The sequence below is a fragment of the Falco cherrug genome, chromosome 1 (assembly GCF_023634085.1).
Source record: "Falco cherrug isolate bFalChe1 chromosome 1, bFalChe1.pri, whole genome shotgun sequence".
Lineage (NCBI taxonomy): Eukaryota > Metazoa > Chordata > Aves > Falconiformes > Falconidae > Falco > Falco cherrug.
Genome location: NC_073697.1, coordinates 12,159,140 through 12,176,247, shown reverse-complemented (window position 1 = coordinate 12,176,247; position 17,108 = coordinate 12,159,140). Strand labels below are relative to the sequence as shown.

General features: G+C 41.2%; 1 protein-coding gene across 8 annotated transcripts in view; it reads left to right on the top strand.

Moving 5' to 3' along the window:
- ELF2 (E74 like ETS transcription factor 2) overlaps positions 1-15,401 on the top strand; it is a 39,399-nt gene extending 23,998 nt beyond the window's left edge. For 3 of the 8 annotated variants that reach the window (XM_055701916.1, XM_055701949.1, XM_055701934.1), the window contains 6 exons: positions 4,780-4,893; positions 5,896-6,069; positions 8,055-8,141; positions 12,277-12,469; positions 12,847-13,200; positions 13,683-15,401. In XM_055701916.1, the coding sequence (XP_055557891.1) occupies positions 4,780-4,893; positions 5,896-6,069; positions 8,055-8,141; positions 12,277-12,469; positions 12,847-13,200; positions 13,683-14,310 (1,550 nt within the window). In that variant the 3' untranslated portion in view covers positions 14,311-15,401. Of the gene's footprint in view, positions 1-1,994; positions 2,015-2,050; positions 3,945-4,779; positions 4,894-5,895; positions 6,070-8,054; positions 8,142-12,276; positions 12,470-12,846; positions 13,201-13,682 lie in introns of those variants that run through there. The other 5 variants (XM_055701924.1, XM_055701941.1, XM_027805456.2 and 2 more) reach the window with 4 other exon arrangements.
- The last annotated feature ends 1,707 nt before the right edge of the window (positions 15,402-17,108 follow it).

Here is a 17,108-nt window from a genome sequence, read left to right as displayed (position 1 = left end):
TTCAGGTGTTTGCTCTTGTCTTCATCATTGATTGCTGCTATGCAGCGGGTTATGTATCATCCTTAAATTGTATGCAGCTGAAAGTCTTCTGAATGAACAGAGCCAGGCTTAGGGAAATACTAAAAAACCCAAGGAATTTGTTCTTCAGGTTCTCAACAAATGTCTGCCGTAAAACAAGCAGTAAACTGAAAATGCTTTCTTTTCCAGTCAAGTGTTGCATGCAGAAAGATTTCTGGGTGTTAGCTATATGGGCAATTCAGCTGTTTTTAATTAAAATGTGGTTTAAGCACTGTTACTGCCTTCTACTACTGTTTACTGTGGTCTTTTAAATGCTGAGATAAAACAAGCATGTGAACGCCAGTAAACTTAAATGAGGTCTGTTAGCTTATGTGTAGTCACTCTTGACTGAGTTCCATGCTTGGAATTGGGAATTCTTCATTAAAGTATTGCTCTGGTTGCCTGATAGTATTAAAGGATAAGCTATTGTAAATCAGGTGCTACAGTTAAGTGTTGACCTTGTAAATGCAGACATTGATAGGTCTTCAGATAAAGAGGGGGGAGCTGTATCATAGTTTCAAGAAGCACTGTTTTGAAAATTTCGGTTCCTTTTGGTTTTTTTTCTTCTCTTTTGCTTTAATTCGTTTTGTTACTCTTGTTTTAGGTTAAAACTGGGGCATTGTTTCAAAATGGATATGTTGCCAATATTTTCTTCTGTAAAGCTAAAGTATGGCCCTGTTAGACTTAATTACCAAGTTTGGTATTTTGTAACAGCTGTTGAGAGCCTTGAATAATCTACTGTATGCGCTATTTATTTAGAAAGTGAAGCTAGAAGACATTCGGTCAACAGTGAAGATAGACCCAACCAGCCTAGTTAACTGTTAACGTTTTAAAAATTATTTTCTAAGAGGAATTTTTTTTTTCCTGAAAACAGATCAGAAGGGTTTTTTTAATTAAAATAAAATGCCAGAGAATCAGAGCTCTTCATAAGAGCAGTAGGATGAGATTTGGTTTAAAAGAATGAAAGGTGAGTGGTGGTATTAGCTCTGATGTGTTCTATCTAGATCTGTAAATGGCCGTTCTCCTGTTACTCAACTTACCAAAAGTCTGGGAAATTTACTTCCATCCATTAAACTCTTTTGCTTTGTTTGGGCAACTGATACTCTTCCTGAAGTGGATATATAAGGTAACAGGGATCCATACTAAGTTGTTTACTCAAGCAATACAGGCTACTGTAGTCTCGGAGTCTTATATATGTGTACAGTGGTAAGCTGATAGTATAATTATAATAAAAAATTTGTCAGTCTGGACGTTTTTAAAGAGAAGGCTCGTACACGTCATTCTTTGGTTAGAAATTTTTCTGCCCACAGTGATACTGTGTTTGTGCATCACAACCTTGGATGTATTGAGAGATGATTAAGGTTGCTGTGATGATGTGTGTTTGTCTGGCACAAGCTATAGGAGCCTGATAGGTACTGCATGGTAAGTAGCTGCCAGCGATTTTCTGTGGTGATGGCTTTTGACTGAAGTAGGCTTTGTTTTTCTAATTGAGGAATCCTACTCCTTTCGTTTACTTTCCCCCCACCCCCTGTCTTTATTGTGAGAAGTGCTACCAAGTGTTGATGACACTTGATCTAGCCATCTGCAAGAACAGCCGCCTGGTTTTTCCCTGTCCCATCCCCTCTGTGAGAGAACCTGTTCCCCCACTTAATCTTTTGGGATATCTTTTCTAGCTGTATTTTTCATCACGTCCCCTGACTGAACACTCTGACTTGCTGTCTTCTATTCGACATTTTCTAGAGCGGCAAAAAGATGTTTTAGGTAAAACTTCTGTTGAGTTACAAATTCACACTTTTCTCTTCCAAATGTGTTGGTGCAGTAGTGTTGCCTGATCACTACTGCAGACTCCTAATGCTCGCTGGGTGGGCAGAAGCTCCTCAGGCTAAACCCAGGGACTGGCTGCAGGAGAATATAGGTAGCTGAGAAGACTTCAAACTTGGTTGTAGCACTTGTTTTGGTAACTACTTTAATAGATGTCTTTTTGGCAATGTTAGGTTAATTTGTTAACTGTCATGATAGACAGACAGCATGTGTGTTGTCCCAGCCAAAGCCAGAAGTGTTACTATTTTTTGCTTGGGTTTTTTTTTTAGGTGGCAATTTCAGTGGAGACCTAAGTAACTCATGCTGGAAAAACATTTGTGAAGCATGTATTTTTGAAATGGCAGAAGCCTGTGAGGAGTAGATAGTGCTGGTTTTGTTGGAAACGGAAGGCTGGCTTTGGGCAGAGGTTGGGTGGCTCCTTTGCTCCTTGGCTCTTTTGTTAGGGGGTTGCAGCCTTAGTCCCTAATGCTAGGCCGGTTGTGTCTCCTTTCCCTCCGCTCTAGCCCCTCAGCAGAATGCCATAAAGCTGCAGAAGTACAAAGATGGCTTTCAGCTGTCTCTTTTGCCTTGTTCCTGTTCTCTGTTAAGTACATCTCTCTTGTGGTGCAGCATCTAAACTGCTTCCTATGGGAAATACTTTGGATATAAAAGTAGGAAAATTTTGTAGGCTTTTAAGCATTTAGGAGTAGGTGACTTCAGTAAGCTAAATCAGTACTCTTTTTACAATTGAAATTTTGCAACTGTTGTTTGAGTTTCTTTATAGAAGTCCTTTATATATCGAAGCTGATATCTGCATAGAAGCAAGATAACTAGTTGTCCCGAACACAGAAACCAGCAGAAACAAATGAAAATGATACAGTCCTTTGCTGCAGGGGTAGCAGAGGAGCTGGTGGAAAAGCTTTGCTTTAAATATTTTTTCATGCTTTAGGGTAATAATAAATGCTGATTTGGAGTTGTGGATTTCAGTATTGATGTAGAATCAATACATTTATAATGACTAGCTGAATATTAATTATTCCTGTGTTCTGATGATAAGTGGAAGGTTTCATCAGGTAGATGAGGGGAAACTCTAGTCATCAGTTCCCGTGAAACTGAAGCTTCTCTTTAGAAAGAAAAAAAATCTTTAGGTAGAGCTTTTCCTGCAGGGCCACTCTGTTTCAGTGCAGGTGTTCAGCCTCTCACTCAGGACACCCCAAAATGCTGCTTGGGAAAGAACCAGCAGCTTGCCTGGGCATGGGAGCACCCAGGACTGCAGCTGGGGAAAGGGCTCACGGTGCAGAACTCTTGCCTACTGCCACTGATAATCCAAAGGGCAGAGCTGCAATAGAAACCCTTTAGTGTGATTTTCCTGTGCCCTTAGGTAGTAGGCTTTTATCGTTCCCAGCCTGGGGCGACATGGTGGTGGAATGTCAGCTTTACCAGGCATCTACAATTCCAAAAGATAAAGCTCCCTAAATAGCATCCCAGGAGAGGAGAGGGCTAGGGGGAGTCCCAGCAGCCAGCCAGTGCGTGGGCAGCTGGGCTGGTCCAGCAAGACGTTTCAGTTGCCCAGAATTTTGCATTTGTGCATCTTCCTGATTTTGTTCACTTTCAGCTTCTGGTTTGTGTCTTTAGTCCGCTGGCTAGTAGGTTTTTCAAGTTTTTAATCCTTGCATTTAAATAAGCTGCATTTTGCTGAAAAGCTTTACTCTATACATGCCTGCACAAATCTGTTAGCGTGTTTTCCTAAGCCAAAAGCAACGCTATAGCAGTATTTTCCCTGCTTTTCACCAAATGAACCTCAGGTCATTTCTTAGATGTTTTCAGTAACGGGATAGATGCCTTGAAGTTCTCATAGAGAGTTATTACGGAATCCTGTTTAGTTCTCTGGCGCTGGAGATGGGTGACCCTGCTTACGCTAAAGATAGATTTCCTGGGCTGCGGGCTGCCTTGCTGGAGCGGTGCAGCTTTGAGCAGATGGCCATAAATGGGGACAGCAACTGGAGCGAGCCGCGTACCTTAGCCCCAGTGTGGATGGTGTGCAACAGGTGTTTCTGCAGTCGCTACTTGTAAAAACCTTTGCAAGGGTGAGGAATACTTGGCTGTGCATAGGATTGTAGTTTTAATTGATAAGTTGGGGGGGGGGGGTTTAGTGTTGCTGCTGCATTTGGGTTGCTGTGGGCTGTGCTGTATCAAGCTTTAGTGTGCTCTCTTGAAGTTACTTTAAACTATTTTTGATTGATTATTTTTTTATAAACTTGCAGAACTTGAAAAAAAGATAAAATTTTACCTTCTTCCCTTAGCTATCATTTAACACCCCGTGCCCCTGCATACTGTTTTGTTATGCTTTGTGTTTTGTTTTTTAACAACCAAGCCTGCTAAACCCAACTCACAGATGTTTTTAGTGTCAGAAAATGAAACCGGATATATCTGTTCTGCAAACTGATCTTGTATTTTTATATATATATATTTATATTTTTTATACATATATATTTATACAAATAGACTGAAAACCTGAAGAGAGGTGACATTTAGATTTTAATGGGGTAATAGTTGAAGACGGTTCTGCTTCCCTGCTCTGCTGTGTTTGTAACCATCCTCATTACAATCTGGTTTGTTCTGGTTAACTCGAAGGCAGAAGACAAATCCCAGAAGTCTGCTTGTGTAAGCTCTTGAGCACCTCATAGAAATGAGAAGCTTGGTTGTGAACCAGAAATCTAATCATAAGAAGTGACAGTGTTGGTTCTGCTTGTCTCATGTCTTCCCTAAAGATTTCTGTTACTGGAAGTTATAAAAGGTGTGAAGACACCTGACAATTTCAGGATTTTCATGCTTAAGATTGATTAGTGCAGTTGCACAGTGATACTTGTGGACTTTCACAAGTAATCTGTTCTCACTTATTTTTTTTTAATCCTTCTACAGTGGAAGCATCGGTTCATGGAAGTAATGTGCACTGCACGGATAAGACAATTGAAGCTGCAGAGGCCTTGCTTCATATGGAGTCTCCTACCTGCTTGAGAGATGCCAGGAGTCCTGGTATGTCAGCCACACTTTCTGCCCCGTGAGCCGTTTCTCCGTCCGCTGATTAGTAAAACAAGCGAATTGGGAAACCTGCTTCTGTGGAGAACTGTATGGTGTTTAAAATGTTTGCTTGCTTATTTCAAAACTAGTGATTCGTTTGAATTTTTACATGATTTCTCCACCCTATAACAAGCATACTTACAGATGAAATTATTGATCTGAGGAGAGGTGGTCGGGTGGAGATCTTTGAGTGGCTACACATTTAAAATTAACTTTTCTGTCTGTACATGAGGAAACACCTCTTCATTGTGTGTGGGGCTGAACGCTGGCACACGTTGCTCCAGAGAGGCCATGGGGTCTCCATCTTGGGGGGTATTCAAAAGCCGTGTGGACACGGTCCTGAGCAACTGGGTCTAGGTGGCTGGACGTGAGCAGGGGGTTGGACAAGGTGCCCTTCAAAGGTCACTTCTAACCAGCCATTTGTGAATTTGACATTTTAAATTGCTAAAATAAAAGAGTTATTTTAGGGGAAAAGTATTTTTGTCTGTCTTCCTGTTTTAGAAAGGATATCCAAACACACTATGTTGCAAAGCATTATCAGTTTAAAAATCCAAAACTTGGTGTTGATGATTACTTTAACTTGATGTTCCTTCTGAAGTTACTTAATATATGTTGGATGAAATAATGGTCAAACTGAACCCCAAAAGCCACAAAATAGGAAATGGAGATTGGAATAAGGATTGAAGATTAAGCTCTAATTAGTTTCCTTTAAAATTGAGTTTAGTTCCAAAGAATATTGGTGTGATACTTGTCTTCTGCCTAGCAATACTGGCAAGCGTGCCTATTTTTGGGGATTGGATTGTTTTTCTAGGTGACAGGTTGTTGGAGCAGAATCTTTATATACTATTGCATATGCTTTTGTTTCAAATAAGTTTTTGTAAGACATGTTAAAATAACAGTGTAGAAATTTCATCAGATTTTCCTTCCCCCCCCCCCCCCCCCCCACTTCCCTCATAGTGGAAGTTTTTGTCCCTCCTTGTGTGTCAACCCCAGAATTTATCCATGCAGCCATGAGACCCGATGTGATCACAGAAACTGTGGTGGAGGTATCAACAGAGGAGTCTGAACCGATGGATGCATCTCCTGTTCCAACTTCCCCCGATATCCATGAGCCAATGAAAAAGAAAAAAGGTGTGTATGGCTCTTCGTAGGAGCGGTCTCAGAATTGCCTTCTGATGTGCACTGCTGCAGTTGATAGTGGTGAAGATAGGTTGGATGATCTGATTTCTATACTCACATGGACTCCTTGGAGGCTGAAATGTGAGCTCTTAGAAAACGAGTCTGCAACAAGGAAAGAGTAGCAAGAGAATGAGCTTCACCAAGCCATAAAGGAAAATGATGTCTTTGTTGTGGTTTATAAGCACAGTTCACGAAGGTGGAGGATGGGTAGAGACTGATTCAAAGAGGACTTGTGTGGGTAACCGTTGGTGTCTGAAATACGAATGTATTTGGAGAGTGTGTACACTCAGGATTCTTCCAATGAAGTGGCAGGGTAAATAGTAACTTACAAACCCATAAATCGGTTTACAAGATCAGTACAAGATCTTCTTTGTGAGAGAAGTATCTTATTTGTCTGATGGGTGTGTCTTGGGGGAGAAACTGTTCAGAACAGTGTTTGAGTTCCAAGTGTTCAGCTACCAAATGGGAGGGTGGTACCTGGTAGGGTTTCTCTCTGGTCTAGCAGTTTTCTTACAGGCATCAATACAATTCACATTAACTAGGAATACTGTTTTCTCAGAGCTTCCAGACGTACTAAGATGGAATATTTACTTGTAATTTAGAGGGGGCAAAAATGCAGTGTAGCGATAAAGCAATGTGCATCTAAGATCTCTTAAGTTTTAGAGTTAACAGAAACAAACATAGCAAATTAACTGTAACTCTAAGGTAAATTGCATAAGCAAGAAAATTACGATTAAAGCTTTTCTGTAGCTGTAGTCGTACACTGGTTCGGAACTATTTCTTTACATTCCTCTGTGTGTTTGAATGGTCGTTACTGGGCAGATTGTGTTACAGGGCTGTGCTCAGGGAGTTCTGAAATTTTGTGAAGGTTATTTTGTAAATATTTTTTTCCTATTACAGACTCCAAATCCCTGTTCTTAAGTGTGTAGGGTCATTCAGCCATAGTTACAGAGCCATAACTTTGGTCTTCAGAATTAGTGCGTTGTGAAATTCATCATTTAATGAAGAACGTTATTCATCAGCCAAAATTAATGCCTGAGGTAGGAGAGTGTACTGTCGCTGCTTGCCTGTAACTGCAGGCAGAAGCATGGGCTGTGTACAGCCGGCTGCCCTGGGGTGTGATCCTCCTCCCTGCTTGGGCCTGTTTACCTTGAGTAAAAAGGTCACTGAAGTGTGGAAGGATGAAGGAGCGGCAGGTCCTGCCGGGAGAGGATTCCCCTGGCACGGGAAGGCAGCAGCTTAAGCCTGCCGCCTGCCGAGGAGTCCCCTCCTGAGCCTTCTGGCAGGGGCAGGCGGAGGATGGGGGCGGCGTGTGGGAGCCCTGCCAGCCCGCAGCGAGCCGTGGCGGGGCAGCCCCGCGCGTGGGCAGCGGGGCAGGTAGGCTTCCTGGCATCCCTGAGGCTGCGGGTGCCGGTGGAGGCCGTCACAGTGCTCTGCCGTGTGTGCGTCTTGTGCGGCAGCCTTTGCACGCTGAGTGGGAGCTGTTACCTGTAGCTTTTGACAGGCACAAGGTAGAAATTAATGTTCACAATTTCAGTAGTAAAACTTCTTGGGAAACATGGTGCTTTGATCAACACCCATACTAGAATACAAAACCCAAAGCAGATCAAGAAATAATACATTTCAGAGTAAAACACTAAACTAAAAGAATGCAAATAAATTGAAGTTTTACTTTATACGTTTGGTGCTTACCTCACCTGCCATTAACTTGTCAGGAATTGAGTTAAATCTGCCTGTGAAATAAGCAACCACATGATGAATTAAGCTGTATCTGCAGTACTAGTAATCGAAGAATTTAAGTTTATCCATACTCATGGTAAAGAAACAGCAGGGGAAAAAATGCATGAACTCTTTCTTTCAGCAAAGGCAATGAAATACTTTCATTCTGCATATGCTTAATATTTTTTTCCCCACCCCCTCTCATATTTTATGTGCAGCTGGCCGTAAACCAAAGACCCAACAATCAGCTATATCTGATGGGTCTCCAGATCTGGGTATAAAGAAGAAGCCTAGAGAAGGCAAAGGTATGTTTTTTTTCATTTATCAAGTCTTTAAAATTATGCGGTGGATATGTATTGTATCTGTCACAGGAAATACACAGATCTTCAGAAAGTTGGTGGATGAGTTTGTACTGACTTCGTTAGAGTTTTAATTTTATTCGATGTCTTCAAATTTTTTTGTAGAAGGTTGAGCACAGGCATGTGTGGAACTGCTCCAGAAATGTGCCCTGTAATACACTCTGCTGTTAAAAGGCTTTCTCCTTTTTCATTTGCTTTGTTTTGTGTTTATTGACTCGTGCTGCCTTTGGTGTTGTGTGTTAACTTACTGCTAGACGGTAATTTGTTAAGCTGCTGCTGAGAGGCTTGTTTTCAAGTAGAAACAGCTTATGGGTGTTTGTAATGGTGATGGTTGAAAATACGTTTTCTTAGTTGATTCACAAACTTCAGTGTGCTTATGTTGCTTGACTAATCGATTCAATTTGGCTTGAGGGGAAAAACGTGGTATGTTTTTCGTATGTTTTTTTACTGGGGGAATGAGGGATTTTGTGCAGGAGAGTCATAGTTTCCTAGTGTTTCTTCTGATGAATAGCGTGTCTCCTGATAAATAGCAGGGACCAAATTCTTGGACTCCAAGCCCCTGCTATTCACTTAGCAGGGAGACAGACCAGGACATTTGCTTACAGGTTTGGCATGCAGTGGATCAGCGCTTCCCCTGGATATAGGTGAAAAATGTGGGTCTCTTCCCTGCTTACTGCACTGACAGTTGTTTGGAGAGGTTGCTATGGCTAGGAGAAACAAAGTTTAGTGGCTTTCAGTGGCAGCATACTAGCTGAAAAAGAGTGTGCAGTGGTCAGCTCCGCTATTATTTTGGGATTTGTTTGAAAGCAGGATCCCTGCTGTTTATGTAATTCCTTATCTGGGTATAGTTCCTGAGTTGTCACATTTGGAAGAATGGGACTGACGTCCATGCAGATGTTAGCTTATGAAAACCAGTGCAAACAGTAATTAAACTTCTCTGTAGTGGCCACTGTTGCTGTCTTCGGATTTGGGTACAGCAGTGGACCTCAACGAAGATCACAGATTTTGGCATCTGCTCTACTTAAAAGTACATCTTGCTTAATTTTATTTTTTTTTTTCTTTTAGTATTCTTAAAGCCTTCTTAGCTCTCTTTCTAATTCTGATTTCACTGTTACAGCTTTCCGTTATCTGAATAGTACTCGTAAAATGTCCCAGTTCCTAGTTTGTTCACAAATAACTTTGAGAAAGGAGGTCTGTATTTGTGTCTCTTCTAGTTTTTGTCTGTAGTGCTGATTTTACTCAATAGCTGTTGGTTCTATGAAGTGGGAAATGTGTTCTGTTTTGGTTTTGTTTCTGTGGACCCTCATAATGATCTACTTATGTCTCTTGTTCTCACAAGGTATCTCATTCCAGATTTTAACTACAATTGGCATAAAATACTTTTTTTTTTCTTGATGTCGGCTAACTTGATGTCCTGCAAAATAATTTGTTATTGGATTTATTTTTTGTTATCTATTTCAAAAAATTACTTGAAAATATAGGCTATTTTACATGCAGCGTGGCTTTGGAAAACCAGAGATTATTTCTAGAGCACAGTACTGTCAGCAGAGTTAAGTCATGAAGGAGGAGGACAGCTGGTTGTGCACATTTGGAAAGGGGATCTCTTGTGGTCCACGCAGGTACTCCTTCCTTTGTGCGTTCTGATACCTTCTGGTGCAAAGTGAAGCAGCTGTAAATCTGATTTAATGATGCTCTTCAGTTGAAGAAAAAAATATTAAGAAGTCTCTAGTTTCTCCTCTGTAATAAAGTGAGATAGTAGTATGTTTTTTGTCCTCCTCTAGTGGATTGGCAGTTTAGGCGTGGTTTCTCTTTCCATATTTTGTTTTTCATTTGCATAAATCGTAGGCAGTTGGAGGGAGCAAAACTGAGTTTGAGTCTCCACCTAGATGCTGGTACCAATGTGACAGTTCATTGTCACAATGCCTTGTGTCATGCACATGCTTTCTGGTCATTAATCCTTCAGCTTTGAGATGACGGCTAACATTAAGTAGCTGGCAGCTGTAATAATTAACTAGCCACAAAGATATCTTTCATTGTGCAAAATCTACTCTGTATTGAAGTTAAGACAGGTAATAACAACGTCTAGCTCAGCAGCCACTTACAGTACTGCTTAGCATGAGAGCTGTATGCTGTTAAATGAGGCTTCTGTCTTCCTAGCAAGGTTGTCCACCAGGCTGGACTTGGGATCCTTGAGTGGCACTAATGCAAGTGTTCAGATGATAAATTTTACAGCTATGTCTTCCTCAGGAGTCTGTAAGCTTGGATTGATAGCATTAGGAAAGGCTGGTTCTAAGCAGAAAGGGTTTAAAAATGGTTTAGAATTGTATTAAATGTTTCTAAACTAAGTTTTTTGTTAAATGCGTAGCAGCTATAGCTGACACAGCAGCCGTCCTGAAGTATCACTGGGCCTTTACCAGCAGTAGGTGGTTTCTGAATAGTATAGCTATTGCATAGCCTTCCTGTGGAAAAGAAGTTATTTAAGTCAGTATAGCGTATGAGGGAAAAGTGCTTAGCTGGGAGCACTGTTCCTTCAGGAAGGTTAGTCACTTTGAGGAATGATTCTTCTTGATGTTCCTGTTTACTTCCTAATACTAAATCCCACTTAGATTTCTGCAAAGAATCTGTAGCATACCTGCAGCGTTTGGTGGTGGACCCAGAAATTCTGTTTCTGAGGAGCTAAGGAAAAACCAAAAACATTTCTAGGATGATTTCAGGATTCCTGAGTTCTCTTGTTGACTCTTTCCTCACGTAGGTCCTATTTGAATGTCTTTCAAATCCAGTGGAAGCTGGATTTTGGGAACTCTTGAGGCAGTACTTGCTGTTTATTGGAGCACATGGTAGAATAGGCTTATTCCCTCTCTATGGGGCGGTCTTCCAGAAGATGGAAACTGTAATATTTTTTTACGCTTCCAGATTTTTTTCCAAAGATAGCTAACTTCTTGGAGTCTGCAGCAGTGGTCTTTAACTTGCATTAACGTATTGTAATTGTCTTCAACATGGCATAACAAGTGCTATGCTGGACCACTACATCTCAGGAATTAATGACCTTTTTTTCACAAAAAATAAATTGAAATATATTTTTATTTGGCCCGTGTCACCCCCTGGAAGCATGATCAAGTGAATAATTGGGGTTAATGTTCTAAGGTTATTATGCTCGTAGCTCTGTGTTAGTTCTCCCTTTTCAGAGAACTTGAGGAGTCTTTTCCAGCTGTACAAATTGGAATGTGATGGGTTTTTTTTCTTCTGCTTCTCTTCTCCTTTTCCTAGATGCCAATGGTATAGTCAGAGTGCAGACAAACCCCCATATGTTTTATGCCATGCTGATAGTCGCTGACATAAACCCTGTCTTGGGGTTCCTCCAGTGGAAATGGAGGAGTGGAAAATCCTCTTGAAGAGCTGAGAAGTACATTAAATTCTTGTTCTGTAGGCTGACTTCGTTTTTGTATCCCCCTAATTACAGAAGGGTACTAGGGGAATACTTGTCACAAGAAGTGGCTTTGCGCCTAGAAGGACGTTCGTCACTCTGCAGCGTGTATTTGGGAAGGGTCAGAACATGGAGCTGTCAGCAGTTGGTGTGAGCCCCCCAGATCCTGGACAGGAGGCTACGTTACAAACTTATCACAGCTGAGATAGCTTGCTATCGAAGGTTGTATGCCTTTTGAAAATTATTTATATCCTCCTTTCCTTCGGTGTCATAAAATGGACTGGCATTTCCATTCCCTGTTTAAGCAAGTATGAGGAGAAAATTCTGAGCTCTCGTCCTGCCTCTGCTGAACAGATGTAGGTTGTAGTGACTTGGAACGCCCTCCCCCACTTGTGTTCAAGAGCTGAGAATGGGCGCTGGATTGAACAGGCTCCTGTGCTATATAGCAGGTCATGTGGATTAGCTGCTTTCAGAACATAAATATTTATGGAAGCTTTACCAAATTTAACAGAATGAATGAATATGTGCAGGTTACGTTACACCATCTGTAATATTTGCTTGTAATGCAGGTCGTTCATCAGCTACCTATATATGGGGAACAGAAAAGTGTTATCTTTAAAAGTGCATTTCTAATATTTAAATGCTTTCTGATTATAGGAAACACGACTTACTTATGGGAGTTTCTTCTGGACCTTCTCCAGGACAAAAATACTTGTCCTCGATACATTAAATGGACTCAGCGAGAGAAGGGAATCTTTAAACTTGTGGACTCAAAAGCTGTCTCCAAACTATGGGGAAAACACAAAAACAAACCTGACATGAACTATGAGACTATGGGAAGAGCTCTGAGGTAAAAACTCTTACATCCTTAAGTTATCTGCTATAATTTTAAGCCTGATTCTTAATTTTGGCTATAGAAATACAACGGTTGCCCCCTTGCTGACTTAGCTGCTTAAAAAGCATCAGAGACTTGCAGTTTCTATTGCTTTTTACGTTACCAGTTAATTTGCAGTTTAATTCCTGAAGTGTGTATATTTAAAAGGTCAGATTTTTTTTCAGCTAGATCCTTCATATACTTGCCAGTATGCTCTGCCAGCTACTTCCCCCTACCTTCTCACCTCGTAGGTTTTACTGTGGTTACTTCAGATTTTCTTGTTAGCATAGGATGAGGTTTTCTCTAAAATCTGTCACTATGTTGTTTACTATGTAATTGTAATTTTCTTGCAGATACTACTATCAAAGAGGAATCCTTGCAAAAGTTGAGGGACAGAGGCTTGTATATCAGTTCAAGGAGATGCCAAAAAATATAGTTGTCATAGACGATGACAAAAGCGAGTCCTGCAATGAAGACTTGTCAATGCCTACAGATGAAAAGTCATTGGAAAGGGTGTCTTTATCCGCAGAAAACCTTTTAAAAGCAGCAACCTCTGCACGTGGAGGAAAAAGTTCCTCTCAGTTAAGCTGTACCAGAACAGAAAAAGCAGTCACCAGAGTTGTGAATATTGCCTCGCCAGCGCATGATACATCGTCATCTCGTCCCTCAACTACCACTACTACTGTCCCAGCAACGACAGCTCCCAGGTTTGTGTTAACATGGCTTGGGCTTGTCATTTGCTGATGACAAGCAATGTTTTGGTTAGGAAGCTAACCTTTTAGTGTTTTGGTTTGTGTTTGAAATGTTGAAAATTATTTCTGATTTGCAAGCAGCAGTGTAACATGTTAGAATACTAGGAAAGTCTAGTTTATGAGACCAGAGCCAATGGTCAGTACGCTTGTCCTCGTGCATATTTTAAAATTATGTAGAGAGACGGAAGGGGAAAAAAGGACATAGAAATCTTGCTTAATTTTCCAAAGTTCTATTGCTAGATGTCCAAAGGATTTGGCTTTTTTTTGTTAGGTGGTTTGTTTTGGGCTTTTTAAAAGTTTTTGTTCTGGTTTTAAATTTCTGATTTGGTTTTAAAGAACCAATTAAAAATCTGTAAATCCTAGCTCTGGCTGTCCCTGTTGTCATCTCTAGTGGTGCCCTGTGTTCTGGCTTAAACGCACCTGTCTGTATTTTGCAGGACTGTACGTGTGGCAATGCAAGTGCCTGTTGTAATGACCTCTCTGGGACAGAAAATCTCAACTGTGGCAGTGCAGTCAGTAAACACAGGGTCACCATTAATAACCAACACAAGTCCAACAACAGCAACAACTCCAAAGGTAGTAATCCAGACAATCCCTACTGTGATGCCAACCTCTGCTGAAAACGGAGATAAAATCACAATGCAGCCTGCCAAAATCATTACAATCCCTGCCACGCAACTTACGCAGTGTCAGTTACAAACAAAAACGGGCCTGTCTGGGTCAGGAAGTATTAACATCGTGGGAACCCCGTTGGCTGTTAGAGCACTAACCCCAGTGTCTATAGCTCACGGGACACCGGTAATGAGACTATCAGTGCCTGCTCAGCAGGCGTCTGGCCAGACTCCTCCCAGGGTGATTAGTGCAGTTATAAAAAGTCCAGAAGTTAAATCAGACACAGCGGCTTTAAAACAGGAACATGAAGTGAAAACACTGCAGCTGGTAAAAGAAGAGAAGCCGGCAGATGGAAGCAAGACTGTGACCCACGTAGTGGTAGTTAGCACGCCCTCGGCTATTGCCCTTCCTGTAACAATGAAAACAGAAGGAATCCTAACGTGCGAGAAATGAAGAATAGGTTGCTTCCAGCATGGACTTCTAGACTGTTACGGTTTTGAATATACTGACATAACTGGGGGAGGGAAGTGGATGTGATCACCAAGTCGAAAAGGAGAGTTTTGAAATGTTAATAAACATGTTGAAGACTTACTGGAAAAAAAAAAATTATTTTCCCGTGTTTCAGTGGGAATTGAACCACATTGATATGCTGACAAAAACTGTCTCTTCCAGTTGGGAAACAGCTGAAACAATGGAGAAGGAAAGATAGAGGGACTGAAAAGGGACCAAACAGTTCACTACGTTACCTGTTACCAAGTTACACTAAGACCTGGAACACTAAACGAGAGTTGTGTGAGAGGTTTGCCTTGGTTTTTAGTTTTCAGGGGGAGGGGAAAGTCTCATTGTTACAAACAGCAAATTTGATGCATTTTATATGCATACCAGCAATTACTACTGTGTGCCCACAGTACTCAACTGGTGCTATGTGAAAAACTCTGCTACTTAGGTATTGTAGAATGTGAAATAAAGGAGGAGATTAAAGAGCTTCTAAAAGAAGACAGAGACCTAGAGGGATTTTTGTATCATACAGCTTAAGCAGATTCAAAATGAAAGCCTTAGACTGATTTTCAGTTACCTTTCTTGAAATAAGCTAATGGCTTGTTTGTGTAAAGCTTTTTTATTAAAACAAATTTTTTTAAAATCTTGTACCTAGCACAGTATTGTTATAGAATTACATGTAACATATTTTGTATGGTAGTTAAAAGCCTGTCTAAATTTCTTAATTGTGGACAAAATAGCAGCAGGCTTGCTGCCTTCTGCTGTAACATGCCTGTGTCTCTCACTTAGCCTTGACATCTGTGCATACATTACAGTTTCAGCTCTACCCTGTCACTTGAAAGGTCACGCCCAGCATGAGCTTTTGTCAGGTAGTTCTTAACCTGTAAAATTTTTTTAGTTGAAGTTAAGAGGGAAGTACCAGTGTTCAGAATGAACTATAATAGTTTGTATATTCAACATTTGAAGTATATTCTATTTTGTTGTACTCTTGTTTCAAAGTGTATTCAAGTAGGTTTTACTGAAATATAGAAACAAAATTTAATGGTGTTCAGTCTGCTTTGTATTTTTTGCTTTTTCTTCTTTTCAACCTATAAATGTTTTTTTCTGCTTATTTGAAACCTTCCAGGCATTCAGCCTAAGGTAGCTGATAGAGTGTGGAAATTGGGAACTCCTCTCTACTCTGGTACTCGGAACAGCTGACCAGCTCTCACGCTGAAATGTTTTTCATTGAAATGTCTTTCATTGAAATGTCTGTGAAACTTGCAGTAGTCGGTGAGGTAACTTCTGACAGGGTTCTACTTCTCTTAGTCTTTTTCAGGACGGTGAGCATACACAGTGTTCCTGCATTGTGGCTAATCACGTGCGTGCTTGTGGAATAACTTTGAGTAGCTTAAGAGGTTACTGCCCTCCAGCAGACAGGCGGGTGGTAACTGTGTGTGCTCCCAGCTGCTTTCATGCAAAGAAGGCTTTTATTTATTTTTTTTATTTGCTTAAATAACTCTGAACGTCAGTAACCTGTAGAGCTCTGTGAACTACCTAACTGTTCCTCCAGCTACACCTTAATTTCCTAAGGCTGCGCTGCAAGGCAAGGTAGGAATGAGCAGACTTGGCTACTCCAGCGTACTGATCTGACGATCTCACAGAAGCAAGCTGAAAGTACCAGTAAGTAGAAACTGTGAGAAGAGAGAAATACAGAGTTATACTGCTGGTCCTTTTGGTGGTGTTGCTGTTAATGTTTCCAACTGGTGGTGTTTTGACTTCAGCAAAATTAAGTGACTCCCCCACCCCACCCCCACCCCCCGAATGAAGTAAGTATCTAAATAGATTTTCTATTTAGAACTGCACTGAAGTTACGGGTATCATGATACATTACTGTGGGGTAAAGCTCGGGTGAGAACACACTGTACGCAAATTGCTCCATAGTTGCAATCCGCGTGCAAGAGTTCGGCTTAAAATAGATGCCGGGTAGCTTACCCTGCTTTCATGGGGACCGTGCTGGTGCTGCAACAATGACTAGAGAAGCAGCACATCAGTTTGTGGGTAGCCAGGTGCCCAGTGGCACCCCCGGTTCCCAGTAAGGTGCCCTGGAAAGTCTTCAGAGCCAGGGGCTCGGGTAATCTTGAAATAATTTAAGTCTAAATGCCCATTTAAGTACTTCATGCCTGGAGGAGCAATTTTAACAGAAATCTGGAACTGAGGGTCTTCAATTACAATAAAGGAGGCCTGAATTAAAATACCGAAAAGCGAGTTACCTCTAGAGTCCTAGCAGTAATCCTTGTTCTTCCCTCCGACTGAGAAGTAAGAAATGTGGGAATAGCTCCATGCAGCCAGGCCAGCATATGGGGAACTTTGCAAGTCTTCTGAAAAAGGGATTCTTTTTCATACTCTTAAGCAGGGAAGCAAAGTTGAAGAGCAAATGAATGAACAAGGTGAAACAGGTAAGTGTGGTGTAGAAGGCAGCAAACCCTTCCGCCAGCAGTTAAAACCAAAGAAGCAAAGGTTCTTACAGATGAGCTGTGTTTCTGGCCTGGGAAAGAGGACAAAGACTCCTTGGCAGAAGGAGATGCAGGAGAAGAAAGAGGATTTATGTTGCCAGGAAAGATAGGACAGGAAGGGAGGTCCTGGGGAGCTTGGCGATGGCTTGACTAATTCAGTAGTCTGAGAGGCAGAAATCTTCTGGGTAATGGGAAACAGAGCAGTGTGAAGAGAGGGGGGTAGAACAAATTGGAGCTAGAAGATGAGAGAAAAGTAAT